Consider the following 25,042-nt stretch of genomic DNA (forward strand, 5'->3'; position numbering starts at 1 on the left):
CATTAAGAGTGCTTGCTGCTCTTCTAGAGGATTCCAGCTCAGTTTTCAGCATCCACAAGGGCCTGCTACAACCATCGTTAGCTGCAGTTGTAAGGGAGCTAACACCCTCTTCAAGCCTCCTCAGATATCCATATGCATATGGCACGCACACACACACACACACACACACACACACACACACACAAATAAAAATAAAAATATGTCTTAAAAATAAGGTTAGAGTTCAGAAACAGGAATCATGATCTACTGTGCATATTTCTAAATAATATTAATTGGGAGTTTCTGTATTTTTACAAAGTGATAGCTATATATTGCAACATAGGCTAAAATGTACAGATGAACAAAATAGGAAACAAATCAGTTCTGTCCACCATGTAGGATGCTCACTGGTTTAAAATTTGCCATATAAATTTCAAGGTCTTTTTTCTTTGTGACTAAATAGATACATTTATAAAATGTCATTTCTAAAGTCTTGTAAAAATAAAACCCCTTTATTCATTGTGTGTGACTGTGTGGGGGAAATAAGGAGATTTAGGCCACAGTGAGTATGTGAGGTCAGGACAGCTTGTGGGGTCAGGCAGCTCTCTTCGTCTACCACGTGGGTCCCTGGTATGAAACTTCGGTCATCAGGCTCGGTAACAAGCACCTTTACCCACTGAGCCATATCTCTGGCTCATGACTTAAAATAAAACAAAAGAAAACAATTTCACAGTATATATACTGCTTCAGATCCAGCTTTGAAATTTAGCAGTTTTGAAAACCTTCCTATGGGATTAGTATTTGAAGACATGCTTTCAGTGTGTGGTTGAACTGTAAAGGAAGAAACCAGAGTTCCTTGGCATTTCTGGGATTGTAAACCTAGCTAGTTAGTCAGCTTTCCAGCACTAAAACAAGTCTCTGGGAAAAATCAAATTATAAAGAGAAAAGGTTTACCTTGTTAATTCCAGGCCATGATCAATTGGTCCCATTGATTTAGGCACACAATATTATAAAGTCTTGGAATGTCTTGCAAAATTACCTCTGCAGAATGGGGGTTCTCATTCTGATAGGCTCTCCCATGAAGATAAAGGAATCTATTTTACCAGTCTTCCTGCATGCTAATCAAGAGCCCCAGAACCTAATACTGGGTAACACTGACGCAACAGGGAAAGGGGAATGCTGCCTGGCCTGAGGACTGAAGGTCAATCCCCAGGACCCACAGGTTAGAGGGAGAGCTGACCTCCATATTTCCACCAAGGCACATACCCCCACCACGAAATACACCAGCAATGTGATAAAGTTTAAGTACCTAACACTGTGCCTGAATATAATAGTACCTTACAGTAGAACCCAAACTACTTCACTTTCTATTCTATTCTCATTCATGGGGAGAGTTCCATTTTTACACTTCAGTACACTTGGACTGTTAGTCTGGGAACATTTATTGAATCTGAAGTAAATTTCCTTAATATTTTCATTGAATTGCAGTAATGAGCATAGGTCATTCCAATCCCAAGTCTTCATGGAATGAAATTAGAGTAAACAATTTAAACCATTTGGACTGGGAAATTTTATCTTGACCTAATATATTAAGTTAAAAAAAAAAAAAAAAAGGACCTACTTGCTCCTCTCAACAACCAAGACCCTTCTTAAGTGGGAATACATTTTCCATGTATTTTGAAATCAAACTCTCTCAGTTCTGTGCAAAGGCTTTAGAGATACATCAGTAACACTATGTCTATGAGAAGAACAACTCAGGATGCCATGCCCCGAAAGAAGACTGTCAATTCATTTTTAGAACTCAGAAAATGTTAAAAAGGAAACAAGTTATTTTTAGTGCAGGTCATCCCGATAGCAGTAAATTATACTGGAAAAGGTGGAAGATCATGGCTAGGGTTTCCCAAAGGAAATCCAATTAAAATTCCTTCCACCTTAAACCCCTTCCAAACCGAAGGAGCCAGAGGGCATATTGTGTTCTCTGTTCATCCAGTTAAAATAAAGCCTAAGAAAGAAAATCGTCACCAAAAACAGAAAGAACTAAAGCCTTCACTAGCACAAAATGAATATCACAAAAACCCTCACAAAAAAGGAAAAAAAAAAAAAAAACTGTAAGTATTCTCACAGCGTATACTAGCTGACCAGGGGATTGGCCGATCAGCTTCACCCACATCCTCTGAAAGCTAAGGGTGCTTTGCAAGCTTTGATGTTTTTCCAATGAGACCAGCATTTTCTATTACACTGTTTCACAAAATAAGCACAACACTGGCCTTTGAGATCAACCTCTTATTCTATAAAGCACAGCATTGCTGGTGACGTGAATGGAAGCCTTTCCTTAGAGAATATGTAAGACAATCTCCATACTGCTTTTGTCCATTTTTAAGGGTGTGGCTTCTTTTAAATGATTCTGTTGCTTTTGTTTTATGCATGTGCTAATCATAAAACCAAACGCTACGGGCGTCATAAAACGCAATCTTCCCGTCAGTATTCACACATTCCCTCCTTCGCCGTTGTCTCTCATCTCGCTTCCTTCAGTTCCTGGGCCCGGTGACACAAGAGCATTTTAAGACCTGAAGCCCACGGTGAGCTTTCGAGGTCTAGTAACAACCGATGGTCATTCATTTCCTGTAGCTCTACAGCCCACTGCCTCGAGGTGATTTTAATGCTGTCAAACAGAAGTGGCCGGCGTGGGGACCGTTAGAAATATCTAGTGCTGGAAGATAGGCACCCTTTACTCTTTAACGTTAATCCTTAGAATCAACACTGCTTCCTTCCTAGAATTATTCCCATTTATATTCCCCCTCAAAAAGCTGCAAAGAAAAGGGGTGTTTTATGAAACCTTAAAATTCTCAGAAGCACTTACCTTTTTACTGGAGCCTCTGTTAATTGATCTCATATTCATCTTGTGCAGGCATTTTTCATTTCGTACAAATTATTTACATTGAATTCAATTAAGTTTATGGTTTTCTCCAAAGGATGACATATACAGTACCTAATAATAAAATGGCCTTGCCTGCTCCTAAAGCATTCTCTGAGGGAGATCTTTGGAGCATACAATGCTGTTTTTCTGGCGAGTGTTAGATGGTTGGGACAGTTAGTTCCCAAACATTTCAGCACACAGAGGTTACATATGTGGTTTTTAAAAGTGGGTCCTAATGGTTCTTAACCTGATAAAATGTGACTAATCCTGTGTAGCCACTTTTTAAAAAGTACTTTATGTGCTGGAAATAAGTTCAGAATTTTGGAGTAATTTTATGTGAAATAATATTATCCTTACATCAGCATAAATTAATTTCAATAAAAGTGTTGGTGACTGGCTGTGAGGGAAGTGAAACATATCGTTGTTTACACTCGGTCCGTCCCAAAGTGAAAGGACTCCTTGTCCTTGCGATTTGCAGGCCGCCCTGTGTGGTGACTGACAGTTGTACATTATTGTCGCGGGTGTTTGATGGTATGGGAGAAGTTTGGGATGACCTCAGAATGCTCTTGCTCAGAGCAGCTGCTTAACGCTGACTTCTATTTAATAACCATTTGTGAAATCAGCACGTCTCCTCAGAACTCTCCTGTGGCTTGCAAGCGATCAAGCAGACTGAGCCGTAAGCACAGGACAGCCAGATTGGTTTAACAGAAAAGGGTTCTCAAGACATCCACGGGTGCATCTGGAACTGCACACCAGGAATGCTATATTCTTTATTAAAATCACTGCAGATGCAAAAGTGTAGTTGAAATATATATATAAAATGTATACATATACCAATTCTTGGGAAATTATCACAAATTTATTGGTTGTACATTTCATTACATATTTACTTTTCATTAAATAGAATAAAAAGATTCTTGCAGTTTTCAAGTTAAAGTATGTCTTAATCCGTGTGTTTTTTTGTTTTTTTTTTTTTTTTTTTTTTTTTTTTTTGTTTGTTTGTTTGTTTGGACTGTTTGAAGGACTGTTTGATAAATGCTTCTTGACTCTGGCTTCCTGGCAGAGGGAGTGGTATGTCCTTTGTCAGAGCATTTGGTAGCTTGTGTGCGTTCACGTTTCAAGTGTATCTCGCCTTTTCTGTAGCGAGAGCCAACCTGCGAATGTTAGATATACAGCCGGCAGCAGCTTCCTGGAGATCCTGGTCTGGGGACCCAACCATATCCAGTAGAAGCTGTCACACACCAGAGTGGGAGGAGAGAAAAGAATAACACCATTAATCCAAAGATACAAAGCTAGGCTACAGAAAGAATTTAAAACAGCATGTATTTGAAAACAAGCAAAAAGGGGGGCTGGGGAGAGAGCTCCGTGAGTAAGAAGGCTTACTGTGTAACCATGAGGACCCAAATTTGGATCTGAAGCACCCATGTAAAAGCTAGGCATGGCCTCATGAACCTGTAACCCCGGCAGGGGACAGCAGAGATAGGTGGGAGCTGGCAAGTCAAGTAGCATCATCGAAATGCCGAGTATCAGGTTCAGTGGGAGACCCTGTTTCAAGGGAATAGGCTGGAAGTGATGAAACAGGACACCAGACACACTCCCCTGCCCTCTGCAGTCACACACACAGACATGCACACTCACCCCACCCACACATGTGCACACTCATCCATACATACACAAAAGCAACACATGTGTGGGAAACCCCATTCAGGTGAAGGCAGAGGCTTACACAAGGCAGGAATTCCTCACATTCTTACCATTTCATTGTGATAGGTCTCCTTCTGGAGTCTCTCTGGCATGTTTTTGGCTTTTTTAACTCTAGGGAAAAACCAGCAGCATATAGGCCCATCCTCTTATACTTAATGTCCCCGATTTTAGAGTTTGGCCCACCTAAGAGAGTGACTTCCTAATCCCACCAGTCCCTTAATAGGCTGTCCCCCAAGAAGTTTGTACACTCTGACCCCAGCTGGCTTTCCAGCCATTCGCCTTTCTCTTGCTCAGCAAGGTCCCATCCCCCACTTGCCTTGCTTAACTGATGCCACTTCTCTACTTTAAATGCCCTCTCACCTCCTTCTATGGCTTTATAACTTTTATTCACTTCTATAGAAGTTTATTCACTTAGGTATCCAAACAACTATCCCACAAAGCCACAAATGATTTTCATCAAGGAAAGAACCTTTTCTCCACTTGGGGCTGTGGCAGTTGATTCAAATGTCTACAACACGTAGGCTCTTACCCTTTAAATAGGGACTGGGTTCCTGTTTTCTGTCTGTTGATTGTAAACACATAAGGACATTTATGATGCCAACAGAGTGTGTATTAGAGATCAGATGCCAAGTAAATGCCAAATAAATGAACTAGAGCTTCTTAAATGTAGCAGATATGACTCAGTAAGGTATTTCAGAAGTTAATTGGAGTCTAGATTTTCTATGCAGAAGTACTGAAATACAACTGTGGATGATGCCAGGAAATGAAGAAGACTGTCAGCAAAGACTGTCAGAAGAGAGGTGCTGTGAGACGGGGTACCTATGCCACCCTTGTGGGTTTGGATCACTTTCCTGCGAAATAAATTATCCAGTCATCCTAATAGGGGAGTGGCATCGCCGTGTATGTGTTAAGAAGTTTACTTTTACAGCATTTTTAAGGACACAGACTGTAGGGAGAAGAGACTGGAGGGCCCGACTTACTTCAGAGCAGACAAGGAGCAACAAGGAAGGAATTAATGGCGTTTGGAGAAGAAATATACAGTCACGTGGTGCAGGAAATACTGGTGCCCAAAGAGAAAATAAAAATGGTCATCTCACATCATCCACAAACACCAACCCAGGCGGATTTATGTCTAAAGTGAGAATTAAATATATGTAAAACATTGACAAATTGTAGATGAGGACATCTTGATCAGACGGGGGACTGAAGGGCATTTGGCGTCTCTGTTTCTTGACCTTCACATTGCTTTAGCTCTCCACCTCTAGGGTCACAGCTTAGTACTCATTTTTCAACACTCACAACTATATGCTCCAAACTCCCTGGCAGTCATCCTTTTACTAGCGTCTTAAATCTCCTTCCATGACATCCACTCACAGGAAGGCCACAGTGGTACACAAAGCCAACTCTGACTCCTGAGTGATCAGTGGTACCCAAGCCTGGCAGGAGGTGGTGTATAAACGACGAGGCAGGTCCTTTTCTCAGGCTTCTCAGGGTCTGTTTCGTGTCTTCATTCTTCAATCTCCTGTGCTACCTTGCAGCTACAGCCTCAATATACACTCTAGATGAGCTCTGAAACTCCACAGAAGCCACTACATAGGAACAGCTCTTAAAACCACAGCCCTAAGAGTGCCATATCACAGCTCTGCCTCCTTCACTCCAGTCATGGCACAGGTCTCTTCCATTTTCCACGGCCTTCCTTATGTTTAGATTCCTCATTCAGCTCCTTCTCTTTAGGATGTTTTGCTTGCAGATGCTCCATGTCTGTAACCCCTTTCTTCCTAATGGTTCTTTCCATCTTCATTTAAACATGCATTTTCTGGACCTATGATATGACTCAGAAGATTACAGCATTTACCACCAAGCCTGATGATCTGAGCATGATCCCTAGGACCCAAAAACCGAAGGAGGGAGGGAGGAAGAGTGAAGGAAAGGAGGAAGGAGGGAGGGGAGGAGGAAGGAAGGAAAGGAGGAAAGAGGATTTCATTTGTTTCTTAGTTACCTGGCTTCTTCGCAGACTGTACTTCCAGTCAGGACAAGACCACCAGGTACCCTGAAGATAACCCATTTGCCCAGCATACCCAGTGCCCAGCCCAGAGCTAGAGTTCCATAAACAGTATTCATTTAGTGATTATTTCACCAGTTTCCAGGACTGCTTGATTTGCTGGTGGCTAGCCCTGGTAGATTAGGGAAGAAGGAGAAAGAAGGAATTTGGGCCATGAGGTTAGTCTGGCCATTGTCAGCACTTGCTCCAGGACCTGCCATTGGATTCATTGACCCAGGCTTTTCTGGACACCTGCTGTTGCTTCCTTGCCAAGCTCCCTTGGGAAGGAAACCCTTGATCTGATGCCTGTCAGAATCAAACACACTTTTAGCTTCTCCCCACTCAGTCCACGCACATTGTTGGTGGTGGTCCCCTTCAGGCTTTCCAAGAATCAGCTGTGTTTATTGCCATAAACCCTGGACACCAGTTCCACAGTTCCACACTGATGAAACCAATGAACTGTGAGTGAGGGTAACCAGCAGAGTGCTGGCCGCTTTAAAAGTCGTCCGGGTGGGTAAAGGTCTGGAAGGTGAGATCTGCCTACTCGCAAACTTTATGTTAGGTGTTTCATCCAGGCTAGCACTCTTCACAGGACACTGAGTGAATTCTCCTCGTATCCGACAATACACCAGGATGACTGTTTCTCTTCAGGGAATTCAGTTTGCTTAAGTTCTTACATCAAGCATGCTGCTTAGCTCTATATCCAGGTAGAGTGCGTACTGATATTTTTGCTAAAAGCTGGCCAACAGAGCTCCATAAGGTACTGTTTAAGAGTCTAACCCAGGCTGGGATAGCTTGATCAGTAAAGTACTTGCTTTGCATAAGGATCTGAGAACAGTCATCTGAACCTGGGTCTTTTGTTCGTTTATGTTTTGTGTTTTGAAGATTTGGATGTGTAATCTCCACACTGGGGAAGTAGGGATGGGTGGATCCCTGGGGCTCAGGGGCCAGTCAGCCTGGCTTACTCTCCCTTGGCAAGTTCCAGCCCACTGAGAGGCTCTGTCTCAAAAACGAAGAGGACAGTGCCTGAAGAACAACACCTGCTGTTGTCCTCTGGCTTCCAAGCACACACCTACACACACAGGTGCATGCACGCACATGCACACACACACACACACACACACACACACACACACACACACACACACACACAAAGTGTATACATTCTAAAAAACAGAAATAACAAGAGGAAAAACACAGTGTGTGTGGTGGGTGGGCTGTGAGTCGTTTCCTTAAATTTACTGTGCATGTCTCTCTGGCACCAGATCTGCAAGTGACCTAATGTTTGCATAATGTGAATGGTTTTATTAGTTACCAAGTTGCTATGTACCACGCACTGTGATTTCACCAATGAAAGTAGCCTGCACTGTCCATTTTACTTAGCTAGGAACATTCTCAAACAAGAGTATAGAGTGGCAAATTCTGAATTTTCTGTGCACTAAGGGTCCGAACAACCTGATATTTGAGAGAGTGACGCATCCTAACCCCTAGGCCACCTGGGGGCGCCCCAATTGATGTCTGAGTGGTCCTGGCTGAACCCCTTTGGTTCAGCTGTACAGTCTGAGTCCACTGTTTTCCAATAGCCTAATTGTACTTGACTGTCAGTGTTGAGTCTTGCTTGCTGTGTGAGACATACTGGCTGTGCCCAGATTGGTTTACAGACAGAGCAAGGACCTGTTCCTACCCTAAGCCACCATCTGCATAACGTGGACCATGGATGTGTCCTGGTTTGGAATCAGCCTCTGGAATATGTTTTCATTTTTCTAAGAGCTTCACAAACAAACTCACTTGGAGGAATGCTTTAAAACTAGGATAAATATCCACAAACCAGCAACTCTGCCCCAAAGCCTTGATTGGGTGAGCCAACTGTTAACAAAGAGCATGTTCTCACATTGCTAGTATAGAGTGCCAGGAGAAGGCAGTTTATAATCTTTTGTGATAATTATACTTAAAAAGCAGGGATTTCCCTAGGAAAGCAGATGCAAATTGGGCATGAGTGAACATGGAGTCCATATAGCTCTTTTTGCTGTATGTATTTTTGATCTATTGACTTTTCCAACTATAAAGGCATTTTTAATATTATGAGGGGGGAAAAACACCTCGGGTTTCACTTTTTTGAAGTGTTTGTTCCTTTCAAAAGCTTTGCTCTTTTTAATCATCCCCTCCCCCAAACACACCCAAGGACTTTACATTTATGGGGAGTTTCATATATACACTGAAGGAAAACCAGCCTCTGTGCTTTAAAACTTAATTGCACAGAGCGCTTTAAGACATCATTCAAACACATAACGTTTTACAGCTTGGACTGAACAAGGACATGGGAAGGGCACAATGGGTGGCTTGTGGATCGGCTGGGCGGACTGTGAACACTTCCTTCAGTGTAAAAGGCTTTGATCTTGAGGCTGTGCCCCGAGTTTACAGCTGTGACCTGTGGCTCACATCTCTTGAAAGGTGAGACCCAGGTAGCTTGCGAACCAACCAGTGTCTGCATCCAATTTTACTTTCATATTTAACAGTTCCCGGCTTTATGCTGCATTTTAGTTGGATGAAAAATACGGACTCATTTGAGTGATAACACATTTTCTTGTGGTTTGACTCCCCATTGTTTGGGTGAGCAGAGTCTGGAAATACAGGAGTTTTAGCTACAGCCTGATGAGGTTGGAAGTACCTGTGTATATACCCAACACAGGGCGTTTTTTTCCAGCAGGATCCTGAGTTTCCAAAGCCGATTTGAATGGAGAAGCCTTTGGCTATTTTCCTGTTGAGGGCACAACACAGTAATGACCACCTCTGCCTGCAAAGCGGCTTCCCTACTGTTCATCTGGGCCAAGCCTATGCTGCTGTTCCAGCCGAGGCTCGACCACAGCCAGACTCCGAGCCTTGCTAATTCACTTCATATGACATTGGACCTGAACCAGGGGCTTCAAGATACATTCAGCTGTTGCAGCCTGGGACAGAAATGTCGCTTCTGTTTGGCCAACATAGAGAGGCTTGCAGGGCCTGCTCTTCACTGGTGTCTGTTCTCCTGCAGCTGACAGAGGAACATGCCATGTACTATGGATTGAATATCTGCACCAAAACTCACGTTGAAAAGTAATCCTTATGGTGAGGCATTAAAAGGGTAGAAATTTAATCCATGGTATTTGGAGGCAGGAGGTAATTAAGGTTAAATGAGGCCATAAGGGTGGAGCCCTAAGCCAATGGGACTGTGGCTTTACGAGAAGAGGACCAACCTGAGTTAAGATACTATGTCTTACCATGTGATGTCCTCTTTGCCTTGGGGCTCTGCTGACAGTCCTCACCAGCAAGACGGCCTTCACCAAATTCTGTTTCCCAATATGGAATTTTCCAGGCTTCACAATTATTCTTTATGAATTACACTGTGATGTTTTATTATAGTAGTTTTATTATATCTAAGTAGACTTAGAACATGTTTATATGACCTGAGATATACATTTCCAAGTTGAAAGTAGATGCTACTTTTATTGAACGGGTGCCCTTCCTCTCCAGACATCTGCTCACATTTGAATACATTTGCTTTGTGGATTTTCCTCCCTATTTTGGGGGTGAGGGAGAGTGAATGTGAGGTAGCTGTTTCCTCCTATTGAAATACTCGCTCCTGGGAGAAAAGGAAGGCTCATGACTCAGGAAGCTAAATCGAACTGCAGAATTTAGAAGGCTCAAAAGCCACAAGAGTCACAAAGCCCCTCCTCAAGTCTGGACCTACAGTGGAGGGGACTTCATGCTGGGAGCCCCAAAGGTACAGCCTGGGATGGCCCTTCTGGTGATGCAGCTGCCATTTACCCAAGCTCTTGTAAAGATCCTAGTTAACTCACTGACTCATGCTGGACTTGAATGGAATCATTTCTCTGGCTGGACATCCCTGTCTTCTCTGGGGTAAATATGTCTCCCTGGGAAAAGTCACACAGCAGTGGGGTTGAGAAAAGATTGTTATGTAGCCCAGACTGGCCTTGAACTTGAGAACCTCTTGCCACAGCCTCCCCAGTGCTGGAGTTACAACTGTCCTCCAACAGGCCTGGCTCGACACTGCTTTGTTCAGATGTCCTTCACCAGAAAGGTTTTGTGCCCAGACAGTAAGACATGAGGTCAGCATGCTGGGTCTGCAGAGCAGCGAGAAAAATTGGGATACATACGAGAAACAATGACTGTGTAGAAACACTACGGATGGGGATGATTCGATTGCTGATTGGGTGAGGAGGCAGGGACTCCGCTCCATACTGCACAGCAGAGGAAGAGGTTTGGGCAAGCCTTTATGTGGTCTATTTGTGTTGTCTTTTGAAATACCTTCAAATTTCTCCTCAAATGTTCGTTATGTCAAGTGTAAAGTATGTCTGTACATATAATATTTTCTTCACTAAAAATGTAGGGTAAAGCTAGGATAAAATTATTTACAATTGCATCCAATTGGACAGATCAAATTCCAGTGGCTTATCCTCTTGGGGAATGGTCTCATAGATGATGTAGTGCATGTCTGAGTTGACACTGGCTCTGATGTCTCAGTTGGAAGCCTGGCTTTATGTTCTTGGAACTGTCCATGGCCTGGAGTAACTGAGACTCATTGCACTATCAGATGAGAATTTGTCAGGTACTTTCCTAATAGAGTGGACACAGGGGTTAAGTACAACACTGAGTACTAAGTGCTTCCTCAGGAACCCATAAATGCTGGCTGGTATTATGACGTTGTAGCTGTTTTCTGGAGTTGGAAGATGTCAAGCAGAAAGACTAACATTTTACAGGGTTTGGTAGTACTTAACTATAACCCCAGCACTCAAGAGACTGAAGTAAGAGGATTGTAAGTTCATGGCTAGCCTGGTCTATAAGGTGAAACCATATCTCAAAAAACCTAAACAGAAAAGATAAAAGAATGATTAAAATTCTTTGCTAGGGATCTATTTTATTGTTCCAAATAAGATATTTTAGGGTAGCTATATTGAAAATTAGTACAATAATAAAAGTTTTGTGGTGTCTTGTGAAGTAATTAAAAGTTGAAATGCCAAACCTAACACATCTTTATATTGATGAAAATAGATTATTAAATTCAAGTTAGGTTCCTCTTAGTTGATCCCTAGTCCGAAGAATGTCTCATTGTGAACAGAGGCATGAAGTAATTGAGTGAAATCTGGAATAAATGCATCAGAACTGACCTCTCTGGGATGGGAAACAGGAATTTAAAGAATAGGTAAGTGTTGGGACTTTAAATACTTACAGGTGACACTTGATATCTTCTGGTTTCAATGTCCATGTCATTGATGTGAAGTTGGTTTTTATTCTTTTGGTTTGACTGTGACATCACTGTCTCCAATGAATGTGTTGGAATTATTCCATTTTCTTTTTACTTGTATTCTAAAATTTCATGATGTTGTAACATATCTCTTGGACTTTTGTTGCTGAGACAAGATACCAACACAACAATGTAAAGAGAAGAATGATTTTCAGTTGACCCATAGTCTTTGGCTCTGTTGCCTCTGGGCCCGTGTTCAAGGATGATCATTATGGTGGTGAAAGCATATGACACGTCTTAACTCATGGTGGATTGGAGGAAGAAGTGACTAAGGAAAGGGCCTGGACAAGACATAGTACCCAAGAACATACTCCCAGTGACCTTCTTCCTCTAGATGTGCCCCTCCTCCTAAAGTTTACAGAACTTTCCCGAGTCCTCACCCCATCCTGTCAGTCTCTGTGGTGTACCGATGCTGGCTCCTTTGCTCTCTGTACTCATCACTATGTTCCTTTTCTTCCCTTTCCTACTTACTCCTTTATAATTTTGCTGTGCTTTGGGGAGGTAGTTTCTTAAACTTTATTCTTCAGTTCTGATTTTTTTTTTGTTTCCTGAATATTTTTAAAAAACAGAATCTTGTTCTAGCTTCCAATGGCTTTCCTATCACACCAAGGATGCTAACAATTTAACTTTCTCTTCCCTCTGTTATGCTCTACTTGTTTATTTCTATCCTCTTCTGTTTCTGCTGCATTCAGGATGTCCATCAGATGTCAACAACTGAAATTCTGAGCTTACATTTGGTCTTGCCGGCTTTCCGTTCTGCTCCAGAGTGATCTAGGGTTCCAGAGCTCCTCAGTTGCATTTTCCAGGCAGTTGTTAACTTGATGACAGTTGAAATGCCACTTTCACTTGGGAGCAGATTCATGGATGCTGGCTGGAGACTCATCTACCTGGAAGAGGCATTCTTCCCCTCCCTACAGGTATGTGATGTCTTAATCTCCATGCGCAGTGTACAATCCCTACTGCCAGTGGCTGCCATTTTCCTCTCTCTAGTCAGTTGCTGATTGGGGTAGGGTTGTAAATCAGCTGTAGAGAGCTAGGTATGGGCTCTGGCTTTCGCTAACTTCTTGCCATAGCCCACACCCTCAGCCCTTCCAGAGATGCCAAGCACTCTTAGCTCCCATGTGCTCCTAGGCATCCTACTGGGTACTGGGTCTACTGTCTCTCCACTGTTGACTCAAGTTTGCTTGGACTCCTCAGGTCTGCCAGACAGTGGCCACTCTGGGCAGCTGAACTTCAGTGCAGTATGTTTCTCTTCCTTTTGCTCTTGTTTCCTTGGTAGCCCCACTGTTCACCCTTCCCCTGTCGGTCCATATCTTTGTTTTGTTCCGGCTTTGTTTGTTAGGTTCCTTGGATCTAACATTTGTAGACTTCAGCAGGAAGTCTGATTAGATTCAGGAAGTCAATTTACTGCCTTACTAGAACCACCCACAGGTCTCCCCAGACACAAAGGAGCACGTCCTGATGATGCTACTATAGCTGCAGTGCCTGCATTGCACCTGGGTGAGAGACGGAACGTCTATGTGGGTTTCTGCGTCCCTTTTTAGCTCAATCTTATGAGAGGATAGTTAAATATGTGTAAGATGGTATGTATGTGTGCGTGTGTGCATGCATGCATGCATGAGTGTGTGTGTGTGTGTGTGTATGTGTGTTGTGTGTATGAAAACAACACAGTGTGACTCCTCCAAAGTTTCAACTTTCCAATCCTAAACTACATTCCAAGATATTTAATTGACTGCTTGACATCTCTACTGAGATACAAAAAATGGCACCTCAAACTTCACATGGATAAAACGGAAGTCCTGATCCTTCCGTGCAAACTCTGATACCCCATGGCTTTCTTATTTCCGATGAAGCCAATTCATTTCCCCAGTTGTTTGGAATGGAAGTTGTGGAGTATCTGTGACTCCTCTCTTTGTCTTATATCCTTTACTTAAGCCATGAAGAAAACCTGTTGAGTCTGACCTCTTTTCATGTACTTTATAGGTGTGGTCTAGGCTATGATACCCTCTTGCCTAAACCTGTTGATTAGGTCAAGCCTGAGCATGCAAAGAAGACCGGGAGCTGATTTTAGAGGTACAGCCTGGAGAAAAATAAAACACTTCAGAATGTAGGAGGGGCTTTCCTCCTTTTCAAGCACAGAAGGCAGAGTAATAAAAGAGATTTTAAAATGAAAGCCGAGTTTAGGAATGGTGACAGGCTCACTGGGTACGTTAACCAAACTCAACGGGGGGGCCTCATGCCCAGCAGCAGATGTCCAACACAAAACGAATTCAAGTTTTGTAGACTTTCGTCTCATATTGTTTTAATTGGGAATTTTTGCCTTATTGGTCTTTTGTTTATGTATTATGGTTTTTGATTTTGTGTTTTTATGAATTTTGTGTCTGTAGTGTGTGTGTGTGTGTGTGTGTGGTTTCTTCTTTCCTTTTTTAAATTCTGGAGTGTTTGGTTGCGTGTTTATTTTCTAAAGAGAGAGAAAGAAAAGGCATGGAGTTGGGTGGGTGAAGAGACAGGGGGATGGGGGGAGTTGGGGAAGAGGAAACAATGATCAGAATATATTGTATGGAATTTTTTTTTCAGTAAAAATAGAAAAAAATGGTAACAGGACTTGCAGAGAATTATACATCTAATACTCACCCTGCAAGTTGTTTTCTGATGGTTGTTTTTTGAGGCAAAGTCTTGTTATGCAGCCAGGTTGGTCTTGAACTCATGATCCTCCTGCCTTAGCCCTCTGAATCCCAAGATTATAGATGATATGCCACCATGGTTGGCATTGAGCTTGCTACAATGTATATTCTTTTCATTTATCCATTTTGAAATTTTGACTTTGCACACTGTCCTGGCTAGTTTTATGTCAACACAAGCTAGGATCATCAGAGAAGAGAGAGCCTGAATTGAGAAAATGGCCCTAAATTGTAGGTATGCCTGTGGGGCATTTTCTTAATTAGTGATTGATGTGGGAAGGCCCAGCTCATTGTGGATGGTGCCATCCCTCAGCTGGTAGTCCTGGGTCTATAAGAAAGCAGGCTGAGAAAGCTATGAGGAGCAAGCCAGTACACAGCACCCCTCCATGGCCTCTGCATCATCTCCTGCCCCAGGTTCCTACCCTGCTTGAGATTGTGCCCTGTCTTCCTTCAGTGATAGACTACAATGTGGGAGTATAAGCCAAATAAACCCTTTCCTCCCCAGCTTACTTGTAGTCATGGCATTCATTTCATCATAGCGACAGTAACCCTAAGACATACACAATGACTTTATAAGGATGTTTTCGTTCTGATTTGCTTGTTGTTTTCATGGCGGGAATTGGTCATGAGGGCAAGAGGAGGGTGAAGTTCCAAATCTTACACAGGAAATCCTGAAGACTCAAACCACCCAATAAAAGTTGCAGGACGTAAAAACCAACTTCTGAAAATGATTAACATTAACAACTAGCAATCAGAAAAGATATCAGCAAACAGCCCACTTGTCAGAGCTACCAAAAAAAGTGCAACATAGTAACAAAGTAAACCATGGAGGCAAAAGCTTTTACTGTCAAAACTATAAAATATTGGTGAAAAAGAGTGAGATGACCCAAACTACTGAGCTGCTCTCCCTGTAAATAGATTAATATTGCTAACATGTCAACAGCTACCCCAGCAATCTTCAAAAATCCAGTTCACTCCCTTCCAATACCAAGGGACATTTTTTTCCCATATAACTAGAAACAGAAGACAATTCTAAAATTCATGTGGAACCACAAAAGACCCCATATTGCTAAAGCAATCTTGAATAAAAGTGAACAAAACTAGAAGCGTCACACCACCTGACCTAAAAGCAGGTGTAAAGCTTCACAGTCAAAATGCTTATGAGGAAGGTAAATCCTGAACCCAGGAAAACAATAGGAGAAACCACAGGGAAACAGAGACTGGGCTAGGTGGTATTTTTTTTTTTTTTTTTTTTGCTTTGTTGTTGTTTAAATCAACCTAAAATGTCATAAAAACATACAGGCTTAATGGACCAGAACAGAAGGCTGTAGAATAAATCTACTCAGTTTTGACCAATTTAATTTTGACCAAGTTTCCAGGAACACAGAGTGGGAGAAAGCTGTCATTTCAATACACCGTGGAGTGACAGCTGGGTATCTACATGAGGAAAAGTGACTTCTTCATTATCCAGTACCATTTACAATAGTCAATGTGAAATGCATTAAGGCCAATGTAAATACTGAGCCTATAAAACAACTGGGAAAAAACACGGGGAAACTGACATTGGTCTAGGCAGTGGTTTTTATTTCCATTTGTTTTGGTTGGTTTGTTGTTCTGTTTATTAAGCAAACCCAGAAGCACAGGCAAGCAAAGCTTGGATGGGCAGATGGGATTTCCTCAAGACCAGAAGCTTCTGTATGGACATGGAGAAGGCAGACAACTACATATTGGGGGATGGTACCTCCAAACAATGTGTCTGATAGAGGGCTAATAATGAAAATGTGTGAAAGATTCAAATCAGCAAGACAGTAGACGATCCAATGTAAAACTAGGCAAAATAAGAATAAACATTTTCAAAAGGAGACAAAGCTCAAGAGGGAAGTGAAAAGGGTTCAAGGTCACAAATCATCAGAGAAATGCAAATAGCATCCCATGGATGCAACATCCCACCACTGTCAGAATGCCTGCTGTCAAAAACGACAGATTGTTCTGAAAGAGGTAGGGAAGGTGAACTCTTGCATACTTTTTGTGAGAATATAAATAGGTATAGCTGTTATTGAAAGAAACAAGAAGGTGCCCTCCCCCCACCCCATTAGAAACAGAACTAGCTTATTTTCAAATGATCTCACTTCCAGGTACACGTCCAAAGGTGACAGAATCGAAGAAAGATGTCTGCGCACTCAGGCTCATGGAAGCTTGTTCACAACAATAAATACATAGAACCACCCCAAGTGTCTATCACAGGATGAACTGGCGAAGGCAGGGGGCATACACAATGGAATACTATTCAGCCTTGAAGGCAAGGAAGCCTTGCTATTTATGTCACCATGGATGGATCTGGAAAACATCATGTTAAGTGGAAAAAGCAGGCACAGACAGGCAAGCACATGATTCCATTTGTACATGGAGTGTAAAACAGGTCAACACACGGAGGCAGAGGGAATTGTGATTCTCAAAGACTAGTGGGGTGGGTGTGAGATACAGAAAAATATATTCTACAAAATGTATAAAGTTCTGGACAAAAGGTAAAATTAGAGCTCAAACAGTCCAGTGACCATAGTTAATGTCTATTCAAAGTATTTCAGTATACTTAACTGTATGTATAGTTAAGGAAATACAGTTAAGTAGACTTAACTATAAAACATAATGTGGGAGCTGGGTGTGGTGGCACACACCTTTAATCCCAGCACTCAGGAGGCAGAGGCAGTGGATCTCTGTGAGGTCGGGGACAGCCTGGTCTATAGAGTGAAATCCAGGACAGCCATAGCTACACAAAGAAATCCTGTCTTGAAAATTTTTTTAAAAAGTAAATAATAACATGGGTGAGAGGATGTATTTGGCAATGTCTTAGTTTCTGTTCTATTGGGAAGGGACATCATGATCGAAGTAAAAGAGCATTTAGCTGGGGCCTTGCTTACAGTTTCAAAGTCCATGATTATGATGGTGAGTGTGGCAGCAGGCAGGCAGGCATGGTGCTGGGGCAGTAGCTGAGAGCTTATATCCTGAGGCACAAACAGAGAGCTAACTGGGATGGCTTGGGCTTTTGAAACTTCAAAGCCAACACACTTCCTCCAACAAAGCTCTATGTTCTAATTCTTCCTAAAAAGTTCCACCAACTAGGGACAAAGCATTCAAATATGTGATTTGCATTTAAACCACCACAGTGGGTGAGTTTGTTTTCAACCTTTCTACAATGTGTGTGTATGTATTTGTGTATGTGTCAAAATTACATTGTACCTTGTAAACACAGATAATAAATTATTTTTGTCAATTAAATAGGTTTTTTTTTTTTTAAGTGCTAATAAATGGACTAGCTGGAAAGAAGTGAGAGCCGGGAAAGTAAAGTGCCATCCAAGAGGCAGCAAGAGGACCCAAAGGCCATGGAATGGGCTTTCAAGGAAGCCCATCAATTTAAGGGAAGAGTGAGGTTAACATTACAGCATCTTTACAGAAGTTAAGGGACTTGGGAAGAGTCCCTGGGATTTGGACATTTGGAAATGTCAAATAACATTGACAGGGCTGTCTGAAGTTTTGAAGTGAAAGTCAGAATGTAATTGGCTGAGTGCTCTTAGTAGGTGTCATTTCTTTGACATGATGGGTTCCATAGTGGATGTGGGGGCATGATAGCACATTAAGAAATGAATGGAGATGCAGAGGCAGGGCAGTAACTCTGTGGTAGAGCCTGTGTGCAGCATCACCAAGCCCTGGGGTTAATCCCCAGTGCCTTCACCCACTGAGCAAACAAGACTGGGGGTTCAGCAGTCGGAAGGAATGGCAGTGTTATGACCTCCTGTTTCAGGAGGAGAAACTGGGGTCCAAGGACGAGAATGGAACTTGGGAGAAATATTCAGAAAGTGGGAGCAAATGGTCTCTCTAAATCAGCCACAGATGAGCTTGCAGCTGAGGGACAGCAAGTCGGGGTATTGTCTGCCTTGCCTTCTTAAAAAGTATTAAAACCCAGGAACAACATCTCGACTCAATGCAGGCAAAGATTTACGACTGAAAATTTAACATAGAATTCTTTTGAAGATAACAAGATATATTCTTTGTTACACAACTACCTTATTTAAGAAATTTTTGCACCAAAGGATCCTGTGTGTTTATAACACTGCTCTAAGAGTTCATGAAAATTGGATATAGAACTGTAAAGTTGAATCCTAACAAACTAGGAAAATTTGAAGGTGCCTCTCAATGTGCGTATGTGGAAGAGGATAACGACCCCCACAATTGCCTCTCTGTGACAATCGTCTGATTTTTAATGTGACATTTGCTTTGTTTATCTCTACAACATCTTGGCATGTTATTAAAAGCAAGGCAGAGCCAGTAAGAGCCCCTCCCACGGGGAAGAAGTGGGAGAGACACTCTTTGGAAGAAGCAAAGCCGAAGAAGAACCGAAGAAGAGGCAAATGCTTCCGTTAAACCGCTTTCCTAATCTCATTTGGATTTAATTTTGGTTTTCAGAACAGATTAATATGGAAAAAACAAGACATGAAGCTGGAGAGGAGACACAGGCTTTCTTCACCAGCATCACGGAACTGACTGCTCCCTCCAGTTGGAACAGAGCTCATCAAGGCAAAGAGAGATGACTGACTTCTCAGGCTATAATCATAGGTTTAAAAAAAGCCTTCCACACCTTGCTGGGCCTTGATGCAGCGGGGAGGGGCTCAGTCCGGCCTCAGCTGAATGTTCCAGGCTTTGCTGTCTTCCCCTCTCTCCCCACCATGGGAGGCCTTACCCTTTTGGAGGAGGGAATGGGGGATGGTTTGGGGTGGGGGAAGGGAGAGTGGGAGGAGGGATGAGAGGGGAATCTGTGGTCGATATGTAAAATTTACAATTTTTTAACATAAAAAGTCTTTCAGTCTAATAATTGGTTCCTTCCCTATCCACCTTCAGTGTTCTCTTCTCTTTCCGCCCTCTCCCCTTGCTTCTCTCCTCTCCCCTTCTCCCTTTCTTTTTTCTCTTTTTCTTCTCCTCCTTCTTCCTTTTCCTCCTCCTTCTCGTCCCTACCCCCTCTCTGCCTATTAGTTACCTTTTGTTGCTATGATAAATGCCACAGCTATACTCCCACTGTGTGTGCTCTTTTTCAAATACCTACACATTATTCAGTGAGGTTAATTCTAGGGCTGCTGACCCTGCAGGGTACTTCCTGGAATGGGTCCCCGAGCTGATACATACCATTGCTTGTCCTCTGCCTCCTAGTCTGGTTCCTAACCACATTCAGCCTCAGTTTCTCTCCCCTAGTACGATTATGGCTCATACAAAGACACATCCATGCTCACCTGCAACTTTTTTCTAAATAATTATGGCATATTTTCTAAATATTCCTTTTTCCCTTGTATGTAGTGTTTTGATTTTTGTGTGTAGAAAAATGTACGTTTTGATGTAAAAATGATGGCACAAAATAGTGAACTCAACAGTGATGTTTTTATATATGCATTTAAAACACTTTCATCATATGTATCCCTCCATCACACACACTGGTCCCCTTCTGATTTCTTAATAATTTCTTTTTTACTTATCTGTCTCTTTTTAGAGTCTACATATGAGAACAACGTGTAATATGTCTTCCCAAATCCAGCTTATTTTAGCTTAACATGGAGATTCCATTTCCATCCATTTTCCTGCAAATCACAATACTTTTTTCTTAGTGACTAAATAATACTGTTGGAAATATATGCCATGCTTTTTTTTTTTTTTTTTTTTTACTCATTCATCTGCTCAGGGGCTCTAAGGCTGATTGCACCTTGCTACTATGAGCAATGTCACAATAAAGGTGGCTGTGATATTCTGATTTTTTTCAATAGCTTTGATACAGAATGCATGTAATGTCCTGATGTGCTCATTTGGAACTGTAGCAGCAATGGAGACCCAAAACTATTAGCATACATCGTGAATTACCAGAAGGCGTGTGACTAGGAAACATTTTCCCCCTTAACCTTCATTGCTTAGCACAGAGGCCCATGGACTCAGTGGTGTTTTGGCAGGGCCCATCTGAAGTGCAAACCTTATGCTTCAGCCCTCATCCTGGGGGCAGGGTGGGTGCTAAAGTGCTCACACACACAAACTCAGCATCTGTTTCAGCATACCTGTTTACTCAGACAAAAGCAGAGGCCACAAAAACAAAAGCAGAGTTATCCCAGTGATTGTTAAAGGTTTTACAGATCGTTTCCCCAAAGTATCAGGAGAAAGCGTCGCATAGCATGGCTTTCCAACTTGGCAGTGACAGGTGGACTCTGTGGGGAATGTTTCACCTTAATCCAACAAACTGGCTTTCTGTTGGCTCTGCCATGCTTTTGAAGTTTTTCATATACCACAAAATACATGCTACAAGGTACTTTAGTTTACCCAGAATCCCAGCTACACGACATATTTGGAGGTGACTTTGTGGCACATTCTCAAGTGTGGAGCAACACTTTCTAAATTTACAGCCTCTGTTCTTGCTGCCAGCCATCCCTGCCAAAGGCTTCTGACATTGTGGCCAGTTTGTGGTGTCCCTAAAAATCACCAGCAATTTGAAAACATTAGCACCTGGCAACCTCCACATGTCACAATGATCGGCCATATTTATCACCTTATTTTTCCAGAGGATAAAGTGACAGAAATTTAACTTCTCCAGCAGCACGTAAAATACAGGGTTGAGAATAAAGTACGCTATAGAAACTCAACCTCTCCTTCTATTGTTGAAAAGTTCAAATAAACAGTTTCAAGTCTGTGGCTTATGCGGCTCCACAGAAGAAAACTATTGTAAATGCCTATCCTTATTCAGATACTATTTATTGGGCCTCCACATTTGCCGAGTATTTGTAGATGTTAGGATATATATTACAGTGTGTGGTAGGGACTCAAACGAGGAAAGAGTTCAGTGCTCCTGTCAACAAATCTCTGCGGTATTCTGTGCATGGCAAGTGCTGAATTTGTTCCTGGGATTGCATGAGGGACAGGACTGCCTGGTTTATGGAGCTTACTAATGACATCACTACACAGAGCAGATAAGCCCTAGGAAACCACAGAGGGGCAGTGGAACCGGGTAAACACAGGCACGACTGAGCCTCAAGAGTGGATCAGAGACCTGAAATAGGACACTGGAGGCATCATGTGTGATGTGGAAACAGGAGAACGTTCCAGGCCCAGGAAGAGCAGTGGGGAAGCCCAGGTGTGGGCTCTTAGAGCAACCAGCGGCAAGTACTAATACACAGATGGCAGCCAAGATTTCGAACAACGTGTAACCCTGTTCCACTTCCCATCATTGATACACTTCAGCTCACCCACCCAAAAGCCAGCAGCAAACCACTGCCAGGACACAATCCATGTGCATCAATTTGAAGTCAGGACAAACCATTACTGTTTTCATGTAAAGACCGCCAAATGCTTCAGTGCAACAGTCTGAAAATTTGCTTTCCTTTGCACAGGTTAGCATCCTCAATACATCTAAACCTCTTCTCAAATCAGAACCTTTTTGATTGTTGACATCATGTCCTGGGTGGAAAATCTGGTCTCATGTGACAGCCCAGAAATGGTAGGTGCAATAAAAAAAAAAAAAAAAAAATTAAAGAAAATCCCCTTCAGGTTCTGTGTGTAAAGCAACACAAGTGCCTCTCATGTTTAGACTGGGATCTCACCTCTGGGGTCTATCATTTGTATATGGCAATATCCCCAAATATCAAGAAATCCCAAACACTTTGCTGTAAGCATTCCAGCCACGGGATACTCTAGCTGAACAGTACTCTGTGGTAAGTGGTCCAGGGCTTACAGCATCACGTGGCTATGTGTCGGCTACTACAGTGACTGTTATTGTACAGTCTTCAGAACCAGGAGTGGGCTCATGAATTCAATGTGTTCCATCTCTGGGAAGAAACAAGTAGCAGTCTCTGTTTCTCACCTCCTATTCAGAAGAATCTGGCCATCTGGTCACATGAAGGTTCAAGAGGTGATGAGGGGCATGGTCTTAGGTTGGCTGCCATGTGCTGCCATGAAAAAGTACAGAAGAGGATGTGGGTGTGGCCATCTAGCAGTCTGTACCATAGAAGAAGATGCAGAAGAAAGGGCAAGATGATGCCAGAGGCCTGGGCAGGGGCCAGATTATAGAAAGCCATATTCAAAGCGAAGAGAAAGGGCGGGGCCTACAGCTTAACTGGAGGACATTTGCCTCACACACTGATAGAAGCTGTCTGGGGCACTCACTCCTGTAATCACAGTACTTGGGAGGCTGAGGCAGGTGGATGACAAGTCTGACCAAGGATGACCACAGCTATATACCTAGCTGGGTTATAGAGCTGGTTCCCAGTTTCACGACTGATCGACAGACTTCTAAGTATCTTCCCAGAGAGGAGGTTTTTACAAGGAAGACACAGCCATCATTTCTCAGTGAGTCTGGACTTTACCACAATCATGGTTTGAATGTGAATTGTCCCCTCCCCCCACAGGCTTGGTTTGGGTCCAGCTTATGGTACTATTCTGGAAAGTTATGGAAACCTTAGAGGCAGGGCATAGCTGAAGAAGTGGACCACAGAGGGAGCACCTTCAAGGGGTTCCTTTCCTCTGTCCCTCTCTCTGTTTCTTGTCCACTATCAGGCAAACAGCCTCCTCACCCACATACTCCTATAGTCACAGTGTTCTGCCCAAGTTCATGGGGTCAAGGCACCCCATACTGAACTCTCTGAAGTCATAAACTAGAATTCATAGTTCTTCCTTTAAGTTGTTTTCTCAATTATTTTTCACAACAGTGAGAGAAGCAACTGATAAAATAATTTTATGTTATTTACTAACTCCTCAAATCCTATATGAAGACCTGCATCTAAATTGTATGGTTTGTGAAGAAATGGCCGAAGAACTTAGATCTCTGGAGGAAGATTTTTTTTCCTGGGGATGGGAACCTTAGTTACCCTGTTGTGCAGCTCTACACAGTCACCTACCCGAGAGTTTGCTCCAAGGATGCTCAGGGTCACCAAGGTCACTAAAGGGGTTGCGGGTCCTGGACGATACACCCACATGGATTTTGCGAATTGGTCAAGTGACAGAGGACAAAACCACTCTGGTGGCAGAGTCCTATCAGCAGGCTTCCAGAAGGGCATCAGACCTGGCCATGAACATGGGGCCCCTCCACATGGGTTATTGACACCAGCACTGTGAATTCTGATGATACTTAGAAATGTGAAGGCAAGAGACTCAGTGCCTGCTGCCGAATAGCACTTGAACCCAAAGAGCTTACACTTAGAGACTGAGCTCACATGAGGTCTTAGACAAATATCACTTCCTCTGTTGGTGAAGACAATAGTTTTCATGAGCTTTTCCATCCTTACTTTTGCAAAAGGACACAAGGAATGCCTGCTGCATTCTGGCAGGGGGCCATTTAAAAAAGAATTCCTTGGAAGTCTGTTTTCACAGAAATTTGGTCAGGTTTCCTACAGTCAGGAAAGCTTGGCCTGGTAAAAACGGCTACTCAAAGTGGCTAGAGCGCATATTTTAGCTTATTTCTTACAGATCACATAAGTAACAAACACAGAGTAAGCTGTCGCGCTAAACGTTGGTTTTCATCATGGGGAAAGAAACGTCAGGGTCCTTTGATGGTTATTTTTCTCCTTGGGGATTCAAAATTTAAAGCTGGTCTACAGAGACTAACAAAAACTGGAAGTATGTTGGAAGTATTTTGCTTGCTTTTATTCATAGGTAAACATAATTGTAGTACACACAGTGGGATTAACAAGTCCATCAGGGCAAGGCTTCATACTCTGTCACTCTTTAAAGCACTACATTTGCTGTGTGTGTGTGTGTGTGTGTGTGTGTGTGTGTGTGTGTGTGTGTGTGTGTATCTGTTTGTACACAAATGTGCTATATACATACATGTGAGGTTCAGAGGACAACTTGAGGTAGCTAGTTCTCTCTTCCTGTGTGGACCCTGGGGATTGAACTCTGGTTATCAGACTTTAGCAGCAAGCCCTTCTACCTGCTGACCCATCTCACTGGCCCCTGTTCATCACTCTTAGGCCTGGCCTACACTTGTTTCAACTTACATTTGCGGAAGTCAGAATTAATTCGATTCATCAAATGCAATCTATTTTTATATTTGTACCCAAAGACTTTTCAAAAAGAAACATCTTATACCACAGCAACAGGCCAAGAATACAGACAACAAAGCTCCTGGATATCCCACTCAGAGATTTTTTATTTTGTTAAATAATAAAATCTGACTGATCCCGAAGAAGGTTAGAAAGGGTCTTAGATGGGACTGCTAATGCATGCATATTTCTGGCATACTAAAGACCCCAAGGTGCTAATTCAAGCCCTGTTTACTTTTTGTGTATAACAGGATTGCTGTGTTTGAGGGACAACAGAAGCTATTTTCTCAGTTCTAAAAGCTGCTTATTCATGAAGCCTGGAACGCCATCACTATTGGTAGTAAATCTTACACTCAGCATCTG

General features: G+C 42.6%; 1 protein-coding gene across 2 annotated transcripts in view; it reads right to left on the bottom strand.

Moving 5' to 3' along the window:
* Positions 1 to 3,880: 3,880 nt before the first annotated feature.
* The window catches only part of Odad2 (outer dynein arm docking complex subunit 2), a 156,602-nt gene continuing 135,440 nt past the window's right edge, over positions 3,881 to 25,042 (bottom strand). For both annotated transcript variants that reach the window (XM_036188139.1, XM_036188140.1), the window contains one exon: positions 3,881 to 4,127. In XM_036188139.1, coding sequence (XP_036044032.1) covers positions 4,014 to 4,127 — 114 coding nt within the window. In that variant the 3' untranslated portion in view covers positions 3,881 to 4,013. The remainder of the gene's footprint in view (positions 4,128 to 25,042) is intronic.

The sequence above is a fragment of the Onychomys torridus genome, chromosome 5 (assembly GCF_903995425.1).
Source record: "Onychomys torridus chromosome 5, mOncTor1.1, whole genome shotgun sequence".
Taxonomy (NCBI): Eukaryota; Metazoa; Chordata; class Mammalia; order Rodentia; family Cricetidae; genus Onychomys; species Onychomys torridus.